This window comes from Eufriesea mexicana, unplaced genomic scaffold (genome assembly GCF_001483705.2).
Source record: "Eufriesea mexicana isolate 0111107269 unplaced genomic scaffold, ASM148370v2 scaffold1741, whole genome shotgun sequence".
NCBI lineage: Eukaryota > Metazoa > Arthropoda > Insecta > Hymenoptera > Apidae > Eufriesea > Eufriesea mexicana.
This window is the reverse complement of record NW_016909828.1, coordinates 64854-79542: the sequence shown is the minus strand read 5'-3', so window position 1 is coordinate 79542 and position 14689 is coordinate 64854. Positions and strand designations below refer to the sequence as shown.

Below are 14689 nucleotides of genomic sequence, written 5' to 3'. Positions count from 1 at the left end.
ACGCTCTTCGCCTCTCTGATCCCTCGATTCTCGTGATCCTCTTCTCCTAATCCGAGTTACGCGTGTATCGTTTCTCTCGATAATCCCCAACGACGATCGCGTACTTCCCTTTCGATCGACCATCATCGTCTCGTTGCTCCGTGATCGCGCGACCACGACACGATGATCTTCCTTCCTTTACCCGACATCCGAATTTCGTTCAGGTGTATCGTGTTAAACGTTGTAAAAGTTCGTTTCGACGAGAAATTCCGACGATCGGTGGTTGTCGGGTGGTTATGTCCCCCCCCCCCCCCAACGAACTTTTCGTTCCAAAGGAACGAACGTATTTAAGGATCGACGAAGATCGAAATCGAATTGATCACACCTGCGTTCTATAATCGTGTAAGCACACCCTCGTCCACAACCGGTCGTGAATGGATCGCCTCTCCTTTTCTTTCGTAGTTTTCGCGTGGAAGAGAAATGTTTATCGTCACGTTGATCAGGACCTGTATTATTTCAACTCCCCTTGTAGATAATAAAGCAAATTATTTGTATTACGATTATTATTACATCAATCGCAATGGCCGATTCTATATTATTATTATATTATATTATTATTACACGATTATTATCATTGTTATTGCTTTTCATATTATAATTTAGAGATTTCACCGTAACTATTGTATATTCGCGAAGACTGAAAGGCTGTAAAGTGTAAGTATACTTGATGCGCGAGCCTGTTACACTCGCTCGTCTCGTGCGAAATAAAATGCAAACTGTGTCCATACGATTACTTCTGCCTATGCTATCTACTATTTTATCACCGAACCCCACGACCATCGCCTTTTATAAATCCAGCTCCATCCAAAGAACCCATTCGGGCAAAGAAACAAGAGCAAGGCAAAACCTTAACTCTTCGAGCTAAACGTGGAAGTAAAGCTGCGCGCTTCCACGTAATTATAGTTCTTCCTTGCAACTGCGAATTTCTAAAGCAAACAATCCTTCCATAAAACGCTACCAACGGAAACCCGTGGCCGTGTATATCATCCGTCAAGATTGTGCCAAAAAACTCGTCGCTTGCCAGCCATTCCGTCCAATCCGACCAACGTAATCCTTTCATCCTCGTCACCCTTCGCCATTCGCCTCCTACATCCGTTCCAAATTACATCCCGAGTATCTCGTACGAAGTCTTAATCATCGATAAAACGCCTCGCGAATAGGCGATACACCCGTTGTCCATTCCCCAGCGCAGATGGTGGCCATTACGAGTCATAAGATGATCCAATCCTCTTACTCTGCTAAAACGCGCAGCGTGGTAAACGCATCGACTCGTTTCGCGGATAAGGTATCCCGGGGACATTACCACGAAAAAGGGAGACTGTTCCCGGCAATCGAGCTCGTCGGTGACGACCCCCTCCCTCTCCTCATCGACAGTTTCTTCTCGTTAGGTCGTTTCCCCGGTCGCTGCACCGCTGAAAGCGATAAATCCGCGAGCGTCCCGCGGAACACGCGCGGGGTGGGCTTAAATGGGCACACGTGTACGTAATAATCCGCGCACACGTGCGAGCAGGAGGCTCTCCCAGTGGTCGTCGCGAGCAAGCAGTGAGAGAGAGAAAGAAAGAGAGAGAGAGAGAGAGAGAGAGAGAGGAAGAGGACAGGCCGGTGGTGGTCGCACGATGTATCGTTGTAGGAGTTCGCCAAGTTCCCGTATTGATCGTGTGTCCCCTGTCCCGGGTCGCGTGCGCGTTCCTGGGAACCTCGAGACCACGGAATACCCACGGGAACTGATTCCGTCCGAGCGCGCGTGTCCCCGTGCTGGCTGCTCTCTCGTCCCTTCGGCCACTCTCGACCGCGCCTCGTACTCGTCTCTCGTGCTCTCCTCTTATTTCCTGCACGGAGAAATGGAGAGAAAGCACGAAAGGGAGGCAGAGAGGGTGGTCGACGACTCGGCGAGCGAGCCACCAAGCTGGATACGCGCGTGCACGCGCTAATAAACGAAAGTGGAGGCTGAGTCACGGCAGCGCACCCTCCTACGCGGGCTGAACGAGCTGATCGATGCTGGGGATAAGGAACGCGACTCGTACTCCGCGCAACCGCGTCACCTTGCGAGCGTGTAACGACGCTTAAGTGACCGATATGACTTCTGCTCGCCCACGCGCCGCTCAATCGCCAGATACCGTGTGCTGGAGTACACGCGGCCATCGTGCAACCAAGTCTTGGAGGGTGGATTTTCTCGATCCGATGGAACTTTGATGAAACGCATCCGGAGATGAGCGAGATTAATTTATCGATTTTCCGTCCTAGGTATGCTATCGACAGGTTACGCATTGGTAACACGCTGTTCGTAATTAGTGACACAAGCGTACAAATATTTATTTCAATTTTCTCGATTATAGTATGTGACATAAATGGGTTGCTGCAGTTACACACTGCATTTTCCGTTTCCCTTTTTTCTCCTTCTTCTTGTTTCCCTTATTTCGTTACGACATAGAAGTAGTACAAACTAGTGCGCGGATTTGAAACAACTTATTTTGCTGAGAATGTAAATAGATAAAAGAAGGTATAATGTTGTGATTTGTAAATGCCATCATCGCGAAATAACACTGATGCTCTGGCCAGTGATGTTCTTCCTGCTGTAGCTTTCGTACATTTGTTCGGGAGCATTTGCAAAGTTTGCAACCGATACAACCAATACAATCAACAACTGTACGCGTAATCGCATTTCCTTTAAGCAACTGATCATTTATGTGTATACGAATGTATGTGCACGCGCGTCTGTGTATATAAATGCAAATCCTACGATGTCGTGTGTTACAGAGGTTCTGTATCTTCTCTTTTTCTCTAAACTGACTCGAAGCAACTATTGTTCTTTTTAATACGCTCGCTGAATGACGTGGTTTTATCGTCCTTTCGATTTCCTATTGTATCAGAAATTATAACAAGGTAGAGACAAAAACTCGAGGCTATGGGTAACTCGTGTTACTCCCAAACTTGACTGGTCAGGTATTCTCTTATAGAGTCTTTGTCTCTGGCAAGCCATGCCGCGTTTAATCTAATTGATTCTACGCTTTGTTGAACCGTTCTATCGGTTCCCGGTATCGGGTGTTTCTTAAAGAACTGCTCCACATCTTGGGCCTCTTTTTCGGTCACGAAATTCTCCGTGATGCATTTCACCAATCTCGAGATTAAGGAACCTCCGCCGTAACGATTAAGTAGCGATTCCCAACTCAGTTTGAAATACTCCCAGGCCATCTCCCGACCTTTGTACGTCTTCGCCACCGACATGATGGCCAATGTTGTATCCTGAGCTTTAACTTCGTCGCTCATAGCAAATTGCAAAAAATTCGCTATTAAGGACTTATATTTCATCACGCCTAGAGCGCTAAGTATTCTTTCTTTCTCCTCGTTAAAATCTGTTTCTCGATATAGCCTCAACATGGTCTCGAAAGTTTTGATTTCACCGACGGAAAGTACCGCCCGATAGACAGGGCTGCGCAGGTCAGCAGCTAACGGAGTTTTACCAGACACGTGCAATTCGAATCTCTTGTTCGCTTCTTCTATGATATCCTCGACGTTCAGTACTGCCATATGACCTAGAATAAGAGGCCGTAGAAGGGAATCCAAATGACTCTCGTCGGATTTAGGATCCCAGCTTAATTTGTCGGTAATTTCGCGCATCAGATTGCGTGCAAACGCTTTAAACGAATCTTCAAATTCCAAGTGAGAAATAAGGGCTCCGATTTTCTTTAGGCAATTCACTATACTAGACCATACGGTAAAATTTTCTTCGGAACGGAACGCTTGCATAAATTTAAGTACTTCCACGGTTGAAGCATGACCGGCTTTTACCATTGCGAACATGTCGTCCAGCAAACCCAATCTATCTAAAGGATCTAATGTGTGATCTTTCACCGCGGGAAACAAGAGATCCATTGCTTCTGGACTGTAATGCGTTCTGTAAAAGCCGACCAATCCAGGATTCAGTTTAACCCAGTCGTCCTCACCAACGTTTTCCACTCGAATCTCTTGCGATTTTTCGCTCAGCAGAGTCTGAACTGCAGGTTTCTTTGAATCCGGTTCCGAAGACGTAATTATGTTAATTGGTATACTCCACATAGTATTGTTAGGATCCTCGCTACCATCGGCTATAAATTTCTCTTGAGATAACGTTAAAATTCGATCATTGCCTTCTTGACGATGTTGAACTTTGATAACGGGAAATCCTTGCTGCTCGATCCAAGCAGCCATTACGTGACGTAATTGCTTCTCAGTGTTGCATTCCATGGCGAACCAAAAACTGTTTGCATTTGCATTAGAATAGCGATACCTTGTCAAATAATATGATATACCAACTCGAAAAGCGTCAGCCCCGACATACGAGTGTATCATTCGAATAACAGATGCGGCTTTACTGTATGAAATGTCGTCAAAAATCTCATCAATTTCGGCAGGATGATATACCGGTACCTCAATCGGATGACTATTTTGGAAAGCGTCGAGTTCTAACGCCCTGATGTGTGTATCTGTTATGAATTGCGACCAAACATCGTAATTGGGAAATAGATCACCGATGCATAAGTATTCCGCAAATGATGCATAACCCTCGTTTAGCCATAAATGCGTCCACCATTCCAGGGTTACGAGGTTTCCAAACCACTGGTGCGCCAATTCGTGGGCTATCACTAAAGCAATCCATTGCTTTCGCCCGGTAGATGTATTTTTTGGATCTACTAGGAGGCACGTTTCACGGTACGTAACTAGACCCCAATTTTCCATAGCTCCGAATGAGAAATCGGGTATCGCGACAAGATCAAGTTTCGGAAGTTGATAAGAAATCTCGAAATAGTTATTGTAATATGCTAATACTTTCGTTGCTACTTCCAGTGCGAATTCTCCTTGTTCTTTCTTCGATTCTCTAGTGTATACACGTACGTAACTATTATCCAATTGAGCTTCTATATATTCGAATTTACCAACCACTATTGCTAATAAATATGTCGACATGAGTGGGGTTTCATGAAACATTACACTCTTGGTCCCATAGGCTTCATTCGTCACTTCGGGAGTCTGCAATAAATGAACAAATATTTTGTCTAAAGTCTTATACCTATTTCATGAGTCTATTCTAATGCTTACTGTGTACAAAGAAAACAAAAAGAAATGAAATAAAACCACATGTACTGGGTGTTACTTACCATATTGGAAAGAACAGTTAAACCTACAGGTACAACTACAGTAATAACAAATTTGGATTTGATTGCTGGATCATCCCAGCATGGGAAGCACCGTCTAGCATCTGTTGGCTGAAACTGAGTTACAGCTGCATATTCAACTGTTCCATCAGCTCTGTAAACATATAGAAAATTTGTATTAGTTTCAAAAAGTCGATTAGTGCTTACCCCATCTGATAAGTCAACAAACAAAATCAGTACAAGTCAACATAATCTTTCAAAAATGGCTCATTCACAGAAGGAAAAAATCTGTGAACTATAAATTATGCAGGATATAAATTACAGCATTCCACTTATTCTATTTATCAAATGTTTAATATTTATGACAAATATTAAAATTCATAATTTTCATAATGAAAGATATGTACTTGTTCCTTATGGAATGTATGGTCATATTATTCTGAGTCTGCAGAAATTGTAGTACCCAATATATTTGCTCCTATACAAGCCCCTCATTTTATCGCTAAGTTCTCCCTCAAACTCGATGTTGAAGTATCCCTTAGATGCAGGTGACAAAGGAGTATTAAATGTGAAGGTAGCTGTTTCATTCTCCTGAGAAAGTTCAATTCGATTTACTTTTTTGATATATCCAAAAGAATCATAGTAATATGCGTCAATTATATTAAGGTCCAATGCATTTAAGATTATAGCATCTATCTCTTTTGACACCTGTAAACATTAAAAAAGAGATACATAGAATGCAAAAATAAAAAAATGACATTTCATAGATTCTTTTAGTATAAAAAAAATGAAGTGAAATATTTCAGTTATCTTATGTTCTATTTTTAACAATCATACACACTTTCACAATTTTGAGTACAAAAAAAAACAAGATAATAAAAATGTCTTTATATTTACTATTATTCAATGAATGATTACATATGAATTAGGGGTATATCGGGTACCTGAGATCTCCAGATACCTAACCAACGGGTCAAGTTAAGTCATGAAAGTTTATAATATTCAGATACCTAGATTCTTACTCCAGTTGGACAGTTATTGTGCATATGGGATGTTCATAAAAACATAAATATGATTGTTTTTAATGATTTTTCAGGAGAATTTTCGCCTAAATCTTCGTACGAAAACATATCCAAATCTGAAAGATTTATCAATTTTTCATGTACACGATGACTACCCGATTCGAGAAACGATTCGGTTACCCTATGTTACCAATTTTCGCGGACCCGAACCAACCTGACGCCATCTTCAGATACCCGAATCTTGCAAACATTCGGTACCCGACCTGAACCCGAAAATATTTCTCGAGCCGACCTAAACCGAAAATGTCGGATACCCGACACACCCCTAATAGGAATTCATCTCATATATATATAGGATATGAATTTTGTGGTTATGTTTACCATATGGTCAACATTTCTTGTCTCATCATTGGAATGACAAATTTTCAACCATCCGTGTAAACAATTAAAATTCGTATAAGTGACGTAAATTGATGGAGCTTACATTAATTTCCACGTCCACTATGCCTTTAAAGACACAAGTTTCCAAACCTAGATCCAAATGAATTGAATAACGAAGAGGCGTAACATCTTTGGACAGCCGATACTTTGACTCGTCTGTACTTGCCATCGTTCGATCTTAAATAACGATGCGAAATATTCTTAAATATCAAAATATTTTAAAACTCGCTTTAGGCTTTTCCGTTTTGCCGACTGACAGCGCGAAAGTACGCACTAACGCGCAACGTCTCAAAGCACTGCAAACGCATGCGCAGTATGCATGTTATCTACAAAGCTACGAATGAAAATGGAACTACATTAAAAAAAAAAAGAAAAATCACATGTACTGATGTCACTACAAATATAAAGGCGCAAATTTTGATTTTAAACCGTGTTCACGTTATACTTCAATGTTACTATTTTAGTTAAACTATCTTGATTTTCACTTTCGTTAATACTATCAATTTCCTAGAGGAAATAATTAATGACTCTAATTGTTAACTGATTTAACTGTAAAGAGGTGGCCAATTCTTTTTTATATGTATAAATGCGAGTTTACAGAGAAGCAAATCGAATCGGGTATTAATACAAGTTGCACAACTTGGTAATGTCACTTGTCCATAATTATATAATATATAGAAGGGAATACTGAATTATAAATTTGCTTAAATATATCTTATAATAATAGAAGGAGAATTTTAAATTAATTACGTAATCATGTTATACAAACAGTTTGTAGAATATGCCAAATAAAAACTTTGTGTTTATGAAATAATGATTTTTCTATTATTGTATAACGTGGAATTAGTAATACGATTTATCTCATAAAATAAATATGAACACAAATTTTGTGACAATTATTACTAATTAAGACAATTAAATAATAATACGAAATATAATGCAATTTCAGTATAACGAGATGGCGCTAAGCGAATATGTATAAACATACCGTCGAGTTATCATTCTAGTTGGAAACTACATACACCTAGCCTAACGTGGATCGGCCAGTTTCAGACTTTTGTCTGTGGCGCGAGGCAGTGGGGCTGTGGGAATACAGAACTTCGTGGGAGAAGTTTGTTCTCGCGGATGAGTTGTTCGAGGTAGTGGTGGCGTGCGCGAGCACCCGCCATATATCCAGGAAGTCGCGATAGAGAAATCCTGGTTGCAAAAGATACTTAGGATCCTGCTAAGTCAGGGTGTGTAAACCTTTGGTAAGGTTTAACCGGGGAAATATCGGTGGAGCGTACCACGGCTAGAGCGCAAGGCGCAAGATCTTAAGCAGTGAACGGAGAGACGGTGGTGTGTTTTTCATGGCGATCAGTTCATTAGGAAAGTATCGTACGCTACCACCGATGTACGAGATACGAGAAAGGTGAAGGAGGTGCTCGCCGGACCTGACCTGCCCGAGAGAAACACCACGAAACGTAGCTTCTCACGTATACACACACACACAGTGCGTCACCGCCCATATGTGATGTGTTTCGTGCGTTCGAGCGAATGAGTAATCATGTACTGTCAAGACAAGGGCTCGACCGCCTCCAAGAGCAAAGAGGGTAAGTTGACGCTTGCGAGATCTGACTATCACACAAGTAATTCCCCGGTTGTTCCCCCTCCTTTTCCATTTTTCCGCAGCCTTAGACTGTCCTCGACGCTCGTATACTGCTTTTCGTTTTTACATTCTCTTCGTGTTTCGTTACGGATTTTCATCTTTCTGCTTTGCACATGTGAACTCGGTAAAACACGATCAAGTAAGTTGGACAGAGTGTCAAAAGTTCCGCGATTGTGGGGGTGGACGTTAGTCCGACAAAGAGGGACAAAGTGACAGGCCAAGAGAGTGCGGTAAAGAAGGAGGCAAGGAGAGTATGTCGTTTACAAACCAGAGGGGTGGGGGACGAACAGTATGTATTTCGAAGAGAGAAACGGATCATGTACATTCTTGGCGAACCTTTTTATCGAACTTCAGTCGCGTAGACGAGTTTATCAGATGTGAGATTGCATTGAAACTGTGCATCGTCACCTCTAGTGCTACGGATATTGTAGTGCCTTTCGTTGCCGCGAAAACGTCATTCGTAGAACGCGACAGATGCGTGAATGGAGAAAAGTGCTTTTGTGTACAGGGAAGCATGCGGAACATCGTGAAACGAGATGTGGAGTCAGTAGCCACTCTAAAAATTATCAACGTAATTTATCTATCATTATTTCACACGTATAACTAAACTTTCATTAGTTCATTGACCTGTAGAAACAACACATGTGTGTTTATGCACATATGTACATTGTCCACTTATGTATGTTACACATCAGATACACATAACCACAGACATATATTTGTCAAATTTTTAATTATTTGTTGTTTCTCAATAATGGAATCGTAATATTTATAAAACTACAAGATACTTGCTTTCAGATGCAAATCATAGATAGATATTTGAAAAAGCTTCTACCACGCTTATTTAGAAACCTGTGTAATTAATTTCAGACATTCGTATTAACTTTATTCCTTTCTTCAATTATGCATTAACTTATGATTATTGCAATACCATAATCTGTTGATTATGGTATTGATGTTATATATTATTTTTTGAATTCAATTAGACACATATTTGCTCAACAGAATAACTTTGTCAATGCAGTGAACAACTGCTACTATTATCTTTTCTAATTGAGCATATATCTTTATACGGTACATAAATTAAGAAAGAATGTCATTTGCATTTGTACAAGCAATTATAAACTCTTCCACTCTACTATTTCATTGTATAAACGAACATACTTACATGATATAATCTGCACTTTATTTAACAGAAGGAAAAATATCATTATCTATATAAGAGAGACTTTTATATTCTTCTTTCTGGAAGAAGTATTCATTGATAATATTGTTATATATTGATAATACTTTATCCAAGACAAATATATGTTACACATCCCTGCCATCATTAAACATAAGATTGAGGAACACTGGCATTGCATACTGCATGATGTCATCACATATGTAATAGCCCATAATGTTTGAATTATTCTGAGTTTCTTGGTCATATACTCATATCGGTATTTAAGTTGACGCTTATCATTTTGATAAACCTATGAGGAAAAATTACAATAAGAAAAGATGTACAACAAATCAAGTGATAACAAAAGAATGTTGAGTTTAACCGTATGATAGTAAAAGTATAAATTTTATCTTATTACTAAATGATAATGAAATCAACGAGCATCTTTTGGTTTTCTGATTTAGTTGGATCGAAAATTAAGTTAACGTTGATTATAAAAGATATAGAATTGTATAATATAAATGAATAAAAAATATATTTAGAAAGGTATTTGATAGCCTTTACCTCTTATTGCACATTACATTTTTTCAGATTTCCTAATTGTATCTAGTTCTACGCCCTTTTTTAAAACTAGTCTAAGTTGAGTTCTTCTGTAGCATTTATTTTAAGGTATTTGGCGATTTAATTCAACCAACAATACATCCTGTAGAGTCCACTTTGCCAAGAAAACAGTGATATATTATTTTTCTTTAACAATTCTTAATAATATTTGCGATATTTTTCCGATCGTTATCGTGCTAAAATTATAAAATTATATATATTATTTATATCGTAATAATATTATATATATCGTAATAAAATCTTATCGTTTTCGAAATTACCTTATAATATATTTATTTATATATTTTATTACAGTGTGTCTTTAATAATTGTAAGATGTCCAACTTATTCATCATCGTTAAAATAACTCCATCTTTCTAGACCCATCACTGTATTTAACGTTGGGGGTTACAAAATTTATTTACATTCCATCGTTTCTTTTATTTGACTTTAAATGAAATTTAGATTTGTACTGTTACCATACTGATCGCTCGTAATATTTTGCAATGAAATTTAAGGGTTTGCGAGCTTTCGGTAATAATAAAAAGAAAACAATGTTTTCTTAGATACTCGGCCATGTAAATTGATCTCATGCAATCGATATTTAATTTGCGTGATATGTATCGATAGTGATAAATTTTCTTTGATTTCATTGGCACTGATAAATCGATTCTTTTCCACTTGCTTTACTATCTATCCTAACAAGTTGAAGTTTTCCCTTTTCTGCTTGATGTACAATAATTCAATTTCTAAGCTTCCACATGTTTTATACCTTTTAGTATATTTTCTGTCCATTCTCTTTCAAGAACTTCGAACTGAATTACAACAAAATTTGTTACAAAAATTTCTCTCTTATTTCCTTTCTTATATATATATTTTTTTAATTTTAACAAAATTCTAAAAATGTTTCGTACAAATGTTTCGCATTGTCGTTTACAATTCCCCTGTTTTCGGCAACCTGGAAGTAATAAATTATTAACATTATTAATATATAAATAGAAAAATATTCCATAAATAAATTTTAATTTGTAAAATAAATATTTTTGCGTCAACTTACCTCTTAATTGTCAAAATTTTGATGAATTTACCGTTATTCGAATTGACATAATATTTATGTTCGGTTCTTCAGTATTTATGTAGATATATATACATACTAACGTACTACTCATGTAATGTAAACGGTATAAAAAAAGTCGGAAGATCGGAAACAAAGAACATTATAATGAATGTTGCAACTTGGAATACGAATGTGGCGACATAAATACTTACGCGAATATACATATTACAATATGCCAATGTCTGAATTTGTATATCTTTGTTTTGACTTACAGTTGCTAAAGATTGCGCTTATTATGCACAGGGTCTGTGACAATGCGGGAGAAGAAGGGAGGTGCTCTTAGCAGAGTACAAAAGCTGAAAAAAAGGCTTAGCCACAGCTTTGGAAGACTTTGTAAGTATAACGAACATTGTTTAATGATATGCAAAATAAGTATATTATTCAAAATAGTTTATATAATAAAGAGACAAGAATGGTTTTATACTTATTATATAGAACAGTATTCTTTCATTACATAAGATACATCATAAAGAGATTAATATCCTTCTAGACCTTTTATAAGGTTTGAAAAACTTCATTTCATTATTATTGACTTTAGTTTCATGTCATAAAATAATATAACTTATTGCTCGTACTTTCATTAGAATCTATGTTAATTAAATTACTATTCTAGTATTTCTTTATGAATAAATTAAATTTTATAGTAAAGATAATGCAACGTGTAATTCTAAGCAATATTATTTTTAATTATTTATCAATAGTTTAACAATATTATTGCTTTCTTTATTTTAGCAATATCAAAAGAAGAGGCTGATGATGCTGCAAACAGGGGTCAACTGCCATATAATGGCTATTCCGAGGAGTTCCTAGACCGTTTAGAACCAAACGGCAATATACCTGCAGATAAGGATCGCCGTTATGGTAAGTGTAAAATTCAATCATTCTAGAAGATGTCACCTTATTTATTAATATATAGTACAGTTATAAATACTGTGAAGTATAATTCCTTTCATCGAGTTCTATAAATCATTATAGTGCACATTAGCACCTATTAATAAGTTAAATATCTTCTTTCTTTTATTTAATGAAATAACATGTCATATAAATGATTCTTGTAAAAGTTATTTATATTGGCATTTAATATCTGTGGTTACTATAGTAGTTAATAGCAATTAGTAATATGATTTTATTAACCTAGTACAATGTTACATTATTCAATAAATTTGTATTATATAAATTAAAACTTTTATATATTGATAAAATATTGGGGAATTGTGATTCTACGTGGATTCCTATTGCTGTTATTTTAAAGAAAGTTTTAAGGACGAAATTGGATGTCATAGAATGGACAGGTGTGGGCGACCATGAGAGAGTGCATCGGCAGCTTTCCGTTTCTAGTGATTCCAAGCTTCTCGACGAGGATATACGTGAAGAAGCGAGAGTGATTTTACGACCTCGACGTCCACCACGACCCAAGTCAGAGGTTTTCCTCGGGCCTGATCCACCTCCTAGAAGAACTAAGAGATTTTCAGCATTTGGGGTAATGTCAAATACGTGTACTTAATATGCTTATGTTTCTTCGGTATCTTGATATTAAAAAGTATTTATATTTATGTTTACAGGGAGATTCGCCTTTTGGTAAATCTGAAGCTTATATAAAACTGGAACAATTAGGAGAAGGATCATATGCCACAGTGTTCAAAGGCTATAGTCATCTTACAAATCAAATGGTGGCACTTAAAGAAATTAGATTACAAGAGGAAGAAGGTGCTCCATTTACTGCCATTCGCGAGGCAAGCCTTCTTAAAGAATTGAAGCATAGCAATATCGTTACCTTACACGATATAATTCATACGCGCGAGACTCTTACCTTTGTTTTTGAATATGTTCATACCGATTTATCTCAATACATGGAGAGGTATGGAAGTCAAAATGGTGGTTTAGATCCTCGAAATGTTAAACTGTTTTTATTTCAATTATTAAGAGGATTGGCGTATTGTCACCGCAGGTAAAAACATACATGTAAATACACGATTTTCAGGCTCAATATTAATAATTAATTCATTGTATATTAATTTAGGAGAGTATTACATAGAGATGTGAAACCACAAAATTTGTTAATCAGTGAAATAGGGGAACTCAAATTAGCTGACTTTGGTTTAGCGAGAGCAAAATCTGTACCGTCACATACGTATTCGCACGAAGTTGTGACATTATGGTACAGGCCACCTGATGTACTTTTGGGTTCTACAGAGTATTCTACCTCGCTTGACATGTGGGGAGTAGGTTGCATATTTATGGAGATGTTGACTAGTGATCCAACATTCCCAGGTGTACGCTGTACGTACGACCAACTTGATAAAATATTCAAAGTATTGGGTACTCCTACTGAAGAAACTTGGCCCGGTGTTACGCACTTGCCAGGATATAAACCACATAGACTGGTATTCTATCCTCCACGAAAATTGGGTCTTTCATTTCCTAAACTCTATGATGTTGCCGAAGCTGATAGTATGGCATCGTCGCTTCTACAGTTAAATCCTGATCAACGGATAGGAGCTGAAGAAGCATTAAGGCATCCTTATTTTGCCTCTCTTCCTAGAAAACTATACGAGTTGCCTGACGGTAAGTATACATTGCGTATAATTGACAAAGAAATATATATTTTACTGAAACTATAATTTACCATTGATCAATTTTTATTTATTTACAGAAGTATCGATATTTAGTGTTGAAGGTTGTCATTTGTATACAAATTCGAAGCACGGATGTGCAGATTCGCGTCACACAACTCTTAAGACTTGAGATTAAAAGTAAACGTAAAGAAAAAAAAAAAGTAAATACTAAGTAATTCCCAAATTCACATGTTCAGTGAAACGTTCATTCTCATACAGATCAGATTCACACTGACAACATTGCCTTAATTGACCTACACATTATTTCCACGCGCGTCAATCGCTCTTTCTCAGGGCTGCTCTACAAATTCCAATCATCCTTCACAACAAATACATACACGACCACAAACACACGCGTATACATAATTGCGACATTCGTATTTTTGTTTTTCTTTCTCTCTTTTTTTCATTTTTTAAGACTAGTATACACATGTATCAAATGAATTAACGAAGATAAATTATTAACTGGCGAAAAAAAAATACGAAAGTAAGCTATCTGTGGCTAAATGAAGTAAAACGATTTTATGAGATTCGCACGCTCGATTTAGAAAGCAAAAGCACGCACGACCCATCCTCGCACTTCGTCCAAATACTAGATTTAGATTGATACCAATCAAAAAAAAAAGTACTACACCGCCTTGTGTCTCTCGATCCCAGTCTAAGTAAAGTCTGGAGATGGCGGTTGCTGGTTAGAAAAAATATAATAAAATAATTATAACTTAGAAAAATTCTGGAAGACCTGTAATACTTTATATAAATTTTATGCTGTTTTTGACTCTACCGTTGGTTGCTGAGACAATTGAATATATTGGTATGTAATGAAAAAAATCATTGTTCGAATTAAAACTAGTTGTTAATTATATGACGTGATGATAGGAAATAAATAGAAGTCTAAGGAAATGAGATATCA

At 37.4% G+C, this 14689-nt stretch overlaps 2 protein-coding genes across 10 annotated transcripts; one reads left to right on the top strand and one right to left on the bottom strand.

Annotated features, from left to right (window-relative positions):
* Nucleotides 1-2335: 2335 nt before the first annotated feature.
* Nucleotides 2336-6929, bottom strand: Psa (puromycin-sensitive aminopeptidase). 2 transcript variants are annotated; one of them, XM_017901637.1, is made up of 4 exons: nt 6678-6929; nt 5635-5879; nt 5175-5325; nt 2336-5046 (listed from the first exon to the last, which is right to left on the bottom strand). In XM_017901637.1, exons 1-4 carry the CDS (start codon nt 6801-6803, stop codon nt 2959-2961), a joined length of 2610 nt encoding a protein of 869 aa, XP_017757126.1. In that variant the 5' UTR covers nt 6804-6929; the 3' UTR covers nt 2336-2958. The 2 variants fall into 2 exon arrangements, with proteins under 2 accessions (XP_017757126.1, XP_017757127.1); XM_017901638.1 differs by lacking the exon at nt 6678-6929 and adding an exon at nt 6575-6641.
* A 770-nt stretch (nt 6930-7699) lies between these two features.
* On the top strand, nt 7700-14436 carry Eip63E (cyclin dependent kinase Eip63E). 8 transcript variants are annotated; one of them, XM_017901602.1, is made up of 7 exons: nt 7700-8226; nt 11408-11497; nt 11897-12025; nt 12448-12644; nt 12727-13112; nt 13185-13729; nt 13818-14436. In XM_017901602.1, exons 1-7 carry the CDS (start codon nt 8181-8183, stop codon nt 13907-13909), a joined length of 1485 nt encoding a protein of 494 aa, XP_017757091.1. In that variant the 5' UTR covers nt 7700-8180; the 3' UTR covers nt 13910-14436. The 8 variants fall into 8 exon arrangements, with proteins under 8 accessions (XP_017757091.1, XP_017757090.1, XP_017757093.1 ...); XM_017901601.1 differs by having other exon boundaries at nt 12421-12644; XM_017901604.1 differs by having other exon boundaries at nt 8184-8226; nt 11379-11497; nt 12421-12644.
* The last annotated feature ends 253 nt before the right edge of the window (nt 14437-14689 follow it).

Excerpts from the sequence above, each read along its gene's own strand:
- Psa (XM_017901637.1), bottom strand. The coding sequence starts at position 6,803 with ATGGCAAGTACAGACGAGTCAAAGTATCGGCTGTCCAAAGATGTTACG. Across the intron at positions 5,880-6,677 it reads TAGTGGACGTGGAAATTAAT|GTGTCAAAAGAGATAGATGC; the intron begins GTAAGCTCCATC and ends TAATGTTTACAG. Across the intron at positions 5,047-5,174 it reads TAACTGTTCTTTCCAATATG|ACTCCCGAAGTGACGAATGA; the intron begins GTAAGTAACACC and ends CATTTATTGCAG.
- Eip63E (XM_017901599.1), top strand. The coding sequence starts at position 8,757 with ATGCGTGAATGGAGAAAAGTGCTTTTGTGTACAGGGAAGCATGCGGAA. Across the intron at positions 8,854-11,407 it reads CCACTCTAAAAATTATCAAC|GGTCTGTGACAATGCGGGAG; the intron begins GTAATTTATCTA and ends TATTATGCACAG. Across the intron at positions 12,026-12,420 it reads AGATAAGGATCGCCGTTATG|TTTTAAGGACGAAATTGGAT; the intron begins GTAAGTGTAAAA and ends TTTTAAAGAAAG.